Here is a 5,666-nt window from a genome sequence, read left to right as displayed (position 1 = left end):
ACGACGACATCAAATTATGTTACTATTTTCTGCGGCTCCTATTAGATCTTAAGAATGCAAGTGCATTCATCATCAACACTCGGGTCGTTGTCATCACATCTAAGAACGTCGATTTCTCTGGCTTCAACACCAGGGGCCGTTGTCAGCACGTCATAAGTGACATGGCATGGCTCTGGGGCAGTCGACCATTGGCTCACCGCCTATAGTCTGCTATCGAGGTGCCGGCAGGGCCATGGTGATGGCGGTCACAACCTCATGGGCATCTTGACGGCGGCGAACAAATCGCCCCGGGAGGAGAAAACCCTAACGCGAGGGAACTTTTTGCTATCGTGAAATTTGTATTTTTTTTTAGATACTAGAGAGAAAGTGGAACATGGGCCAAATCCCTCCCTCGTGGGCCGGAACGCAACCGAACAGAGAACACCAGCGCTTCATATATATACATGGCCGTCCCTTCTTCCCTCTTTCTCTTCTCTGAAAAAATACCCCGCCTGACCGGCTCACCTCCGCCGCGTCCACCCCCACCCGGCTGACCGTCGGCGGCGCACCGGCCCTCTTCGCCCCGTACCCCCGCCCGACGGCCCCGCCGCCAAGAACTCGAGCTTTCTTGGCACAAGAAGCCGTTTCTTGGCCCGAGACAGCGTTTCTTGGCACAGGCCAAGAAACCCGGCGCCGGCGAGATGCCCAGAAGGCCCCGCCGGGTCCAGGCGCACCCCGTGGCGGCGCAGCTCGGAGATGAGGGGCTTCCCCTGCGCGAGCGCCTCCGGTTCGCCGTTCGGCGCGGGATGGCGCGCGGAGGCCCCGCCGTCCGCGCTCTGCTTTGGCCGCTCTGTCGCGCGGTGGCGCTCGGCGGCCGGCATCTCCTCCGCGTCGTTCGGCGCGGAATGGCGCGCGGAGGCCGCCATCTTCTGCGGCCTTTTCGTCTCCTGTGGCGCGGCCTGGAGCTCGGCGGCCACGCCCTGCAGCGCGCCGCGCTCGCCCTCGGCCGCCCTCTTCGTCTTCTGTGGCGCGGTCTGGAGCTCAGCGGCCACGCCCTCGGCCGCCGACTCCTCGTCGCCCGCGCCCGACAGCAGGAGGCTGTGTACGGAGACGCCGATGGCGAGCCCAGGACGCCGCCGAGGCCGACAGCGCATGGCACAGCTATCTTCTACGATCCCCGTGGGCGTCGACTTCGTCCTCCCTCGCTGCCGCTGCCTCCGCCGCCGCTACCTCCGCCGCCCCAGCCCTCTCCTCCTCCTCCGGTGGTAACTCCGTCGCCCCAGCCTTCTCCTCCTCCTCCGGTGGTAATCTACAAAACAGAGTAAACACTTGATTCAGAGAAAACTTTGTAGATTCTGAATATTGTAGCAGAGAAAACTTGTGTCAGGTACTTGTGTCAGGTTCAGAGAAAACTTTGTAGATCCTGAATGGTACATCGTAGGAAGGGTTCTTGTGTCAGGTTCAGAGAAAACTTTGTAGCAGAAATATTGTTTTGTCAAGGTTCAGAAAGGTTTAAACTTCTGTAGATGATCACCATCTTTCATTTCCTCCTCTCTTCAGGTTGTTGATGGGGTGGATGTGCCCAGGCACATAGTCGATCTTTTTGTCGACTATTGCAGGAGAAGCTGTCCGGCTAATTCAACAATTTGTCACTTTTGCGTCTTTGAAATGCAGCGGTCACAAAACTTCACGGTTGCTACTTGGCAGGTGAGTCACTCATACACCTCTTGCTTCAACACCATCACTGTTTTTGTCTGTGTTCCCAACATTGTTTACAATTTTAATCTTCTTTGTAGATGCCTGCGCACTGTCATGATCTTCACAGGTTAGAGGGAGGGAGTGTCCGTTGCCCCGTGGCTGGCTGCCATGTTCGAGTACGTCCAGGACGTGATTTGGCACTGCACAGCCGCTTCCTGCACGATTTCCCCCCAGGCTGGTGGCGTCGGTACATCTGATCTTTGATGCACACAAGAAAGGTCGGCTACGGTTTGTTTCCTTCTGAATTAAGCTTTTCTGCAGCTGATGTTAGTAAGGATTAATGATAAATGTATGTTTAACTGGTCAACCTATCAGAATGTATGTTCTTGAGTCTCTCAATGCTAAATTTTTGCCATGTTTGCATCTACTAGGTAAGTTAGTTAGTATATATGAAAAAGGTTATAATGTAAATTGATTGACATGCATTGCTGGGCTGATTCTAGTGCCGAATAATCCAAATTTGGTCCAAATTGCAACCGTCTCTTCTCTGCTAAATATTGTGGTCTTTTTTTTGGGGGAGAATGCTAAGTATTGTGCTCTGATATGCAGGCTTACAACTGATGTTAGATATCCAGCAGCTTTGATGATAAAGAGAGGAGAAAGCTCATGCACAAGAGTGATACTGCCAAGAAAGATCTTACGATTGGTAGAAATGTAAAGTAGTTGTGACGACGAGGAGAAAACTCATCTTGGGTGCTGCTTGATAATTTGTACTGCAAATATGACTCATGTTCTGCAATTAAGTCTCTCTGAAACAACAGCTTTAATGAATATCGAAGTTGAAATTTGAAATATGTATGTATGTTGAGATGCGGATTTATCTCTTAACATTTTAGTACTGAAGAATGGTTGATTTCCTGTGTACAATCTATAAGTGTTTTAATACTGCTACCCCAATTGGTAGGAAATAGTACCATTTTAATGCAGGCTTACAAATTTCTCAATTCAAAGGAAATAGTATCATTCCAATTCATTGCTATTATACCAAACCCATCAGGGTTACACTAGAGTAACATGTCCATCTGGACATTATAGTAGAAAATATACTGATTACAAACTTATCTGATCATTTGGAAATGATGAAGAATCAATAAATATACTAACACACCACCATAAGATATCGACACAAGAATAGCAGAAGAAATTTGAAAAAAAAATGACAAGAACATAGAACAAATAAGTATTCATATCACTCAACTTTTCTGTTGACACATTAAACTCTGGAGAATTACATCACTATAACATATGCAAACAGATAAAACTCAAAAACTATTTATTCAGAGCGAACTCTCTGGCCTATAAGGACCAAGGCCAAGCAATGAGTACACCTTCACACAGTCCAGGTGGTCCCTTCAGTACTTTGTTGATGATAACGTCGCAACCCCAGTAAGCCAGCAAGCCACATCTTAGTTGGTTCATTGAATCAATCGATCCATTTCCTTCAATCTCCCTCTGAAGCCAAGTTCATCTTTCGAAGATCAGGTGTAATCCACATTGGAGCCGGAAAGTTTGACCAAAGCTGTGGAGACACAAGGTCCTCCCTGCTGTTATCATCCAAGTTAAGAACTCCCATATCACGGTGATCATTTTTCAATCCACATGTCCATAAAGAATTATCATCGGTGAAGTAGACATGATTTGCCCTGAGACACGGATATTCTTCAGCACCAAGACAAAGTGATTGATTATGCCCAAGAAACAACACATGGTCACGCAAGCAATTGATTTCCTTAAGTTCACTTCCTGCAGCGTCAAATTCATATATTCTATATTCCGTAGTGTTCCAAAACACAGATGCCCCAGGTTCAGGTTCTACATTATGATCCTCAAAGATCCTCCATATAAGTAGCAGACCACCCCATGGAGCTTGAACAACGTACATGTACTCACATTCATACTCCCTGGGTATGCTTATAATCGTCTTCCTTGTGACCACAGGGCCACTAAGATCAAAGGTGTGAAGTTCTCCCTTGTAAGTGCATGCAGCATACAACAAGCCATCCTTGTAAGTGCAGTCCTTATAGTCATCATAAGGTGGCAACCAGGTCCACTTATCATCCCCAACCCTTGCAAAAGAGAGCTGACGCATTGGATTATGGATGAGAACGACAATGTAGCTTCCAGTGGATGTATCAGGGAAAACAAACGCTTTATAGTGGAGTTCATGCCGCAGCTTGTCAAGAGCGAAGATTGATGGCGAGCTATAAACACCATGGGCTCCAGTGTGCCATGAGAATTCATACTTGTGGAGAGCACCATACTCATCAACTATGGGGTTCACCTGCTCGATGGTGATCACCGAAGGGAGAGCAATCTGTTCACATGTGATGGGATTGACGAGGTGCATCTCAGATCTGTCGTCAACAGTTACCAGCCAGCCATGTGAGGACCCGATCAAACACCTAGTGCGGATAGGCGGCCCTGGGAGGGTTAACTTGTACGACCTCTTCTCTGCGAGGCTGTAGAGGCACGCAACACTCTCACCGGTGGATTCGGAAGTGTAGAGGAGGCATGGGGTCTGCTGGAGATTGTACTGCCCAAGGCTCCGTAGGCTTGTGTATGCGGAGCGCCAGGAGGAGCAGACAGAGCCGGCACGCACGAGGTCAGGGATCTCAAGGGTGGCAAAGATACCCATCAAGATGTCCGGAGGCAGCTCCGGCAATGTGCCCAGTGTAGTCTTCTTGGTCAGTTGTAGCTCAACATGTTCTACTTTGCAGAATTTCTTCAGTGAACTGGGAGTGAAGCCTAGCAGCTTTGGCAAATTTCTGAAGATTAGGGTGCACAAATACGTCCTGTGTATAGCAAGCTTCCCTAAGCTCATTATCCTGGCAACACTACATGACTCCATTGGAGCAGAGTCTCTGCAGATATCTTCAGCTTGGGCCAAACTGACAAAAAATTCAGTAAGTTGAACGCAAATTTCTGCAGAGGAAAGGCTGGCTCCTGGCGATACTTATATACAGATAGATCACCAGCCGATTCAAATTCCAGTAGGAGAAGCAAATCCGAGCCCAAGAACAATACGGATATGGACTGAATCCGATTCCCAGTGCGCTTCTAGTGCTACAACACGGACTGGCACTCGACAAAGATTCCGACTTGTGCTGAATTCCGAGCGAGCCTGTTCCTGCAGGAATTCCGAGTCACGCTCCATGTTCTTCACCGGCAAGCAAAGGGCGAAAGGAAGAGCACTAACCGGCGGCGGGCGACCAGAGGGGATTAATCGGCCGGGGAGGAGCAAGCTGGCTTCGAACTGTGGCCAGCCTCCGACGGCAACGGGGATCTTGTTGGTCCGAACTTGGCCAGCGAGACGGCGATTCGAGCCGCGGGGAGGAGCAAGCTGGATTCGCGCTGCCGGCCGCGGCGGTGGTGGGTGCGCTGGGATTGGGAGCGGTGGAGCGGCGTGAGGTGGAGTAGCTTTTGGGTCCAGGGAACACGGGGACTCGTGCCGCGGGATGGGCTTCTGCTTCGCGCTGCCGTCAGCGGCGGCGGTGGCGACAGGACGGCGGCGCTCGGAGTGGGAACGGTGGAGCGGCGTGAGGTGGAGCGGCGTGAGGTTTTTTTCTTTCCTGTCCTCGCATTTTTCCATTTTTGAGAGTGGAGGCGTCAACGGCGTCAGGCCCACGAAGCCATTTTCCTAACCAGGCCTGTTTTGGCCCGCCCAGAGAAGTGGCTGAAGCTCCGCCACGATATGTAGTATGATACTATTAAGTATAGAAAATTAATTTGTCTCACAAAAAGTATAGAAAATTAATATGTTGTTTATTTTATATATGAACCGGGGACAGACAAACATCTTGGGTCGCGCTAACTGCCACACGTGTGGTGCGAAGGGATTGCCATCTCATCGCATGCATGCAGGTAGGAATTTTTTTGGATTTTCAGTTTTTAAAATGTTTTATCTCTTAAACAAAAAATCTGATTGAAAA

The 5,666-nt window shown here is 49.4% G+C and overlaps 2 protein-coding genes across 3 annotated transcripts; one reads left to right on the top strand and one right to left on the bottom strand.

Moving 5' to 3' along the window:
- Positions 1-511: 511 nt before the first annotated feature.
- LOC147983145 (uncharacterized) lies at positions 512-2,546 on the top strand. The gene is made up of 4 exons (XM_087539451.1): positions 512-1,244; positions 1,540-1,686; positions 1,776-1,955; positions 2,287-2,546. Exons 1-3 carry the CDS (start codon positions 681-683, stop codon positions 1,932-1,934), a joined length of 870 nt encoding a protein of 289 aa, XP_087395577.1. The 5' UTR covers positions 512-680; the 3' UTR covers positions 1,935-1,955; positions 2,287-2,546.
- Positions 2,547-2,907: 361 nt separating this feature from the next.
- Positions 2,908-5,298, bottom strand: LOC147983144 (putative F-box protein At4g22165). 2 transcript variants are annotated; one of them, XM_087542858.1, is made up of 2 exons: positions 4,934-5,298; positions 2,908-4,864 (listed from the first exon to the last, which is right to left on the bottom strand). In XM_087542858.1, exon 2 carries the CDS (start codon positions 4,583-4,585, stop codon positions 3,179-3,181), a length of 1,407 nt encoding a protein of 468 aa, XP_087398984.1. In that variant the 5' UTR covers positions 4,586-4,864; positions 4,934-5,298; the 3' UTR covers positions 2,908-3,178. The 2 variants fall into 2 exon arrangements, with proteins under 2 accessions (XP_087398984.1, XP_087398985.1); XM_087542859.1 differs by having other exon boundaries at positions 2,908-4,858.
- Positions 5,299-5,666: the final 368 nt, after the last annotated feature.

The sequence above is a fragment of the Triticum urartu genome, chromosome 2A, assembly GCF_056163025.1.
Source record: "Triticum urartu cultivar PI428250 chromosome 2A, HENAU_Tu73, whole genome shotgun sequence".
NCBI lineage: Eukaryota > Viridiplantae > Streptophyta > Magnoliopsida > Poales > Poaceae > Triticum > Triticum urartu.
This window is presented reverse-complemented; position numbering and strand designations above follow the sequence as displayed.

What these genes read in the sequence shown, in the direction of transcription:
- LOC147983144 (XM_087542858.1), bottom strand. Translation starts at nt 4,585, where the DNA reads ATGGAGTCATGTAGTGTTGCCAGGATAATGAGCTTAGGGAAGCTTGCT.
- LOC147983145 (XM_087539451.1), top strand. Translation starts at nt 681, where the DNA reads ATGCCCAGAAGGCCCCGCCGGGTCCAGGCGCACCCCGTGGCGGCGCAG. An exon ending in CCTCTCCTCCTCCTCCGGTG is followed by an intron (nt 1,245 to 1,539) that starts GTAACTCCGTCG and finishes TCCTCTCTTCAG; the next exon opens with GTTGTTGATGGGGTGGATGT. An exon ending in TCACGGTTGCTACTTGGCAG is followed by an intron (nt 1,687 to 1,775) that starts GTGAGTCACTCA and finishes TCTTCTTTGTAG; the next exon opens with ATGCCTGCGCACTGTCATGA.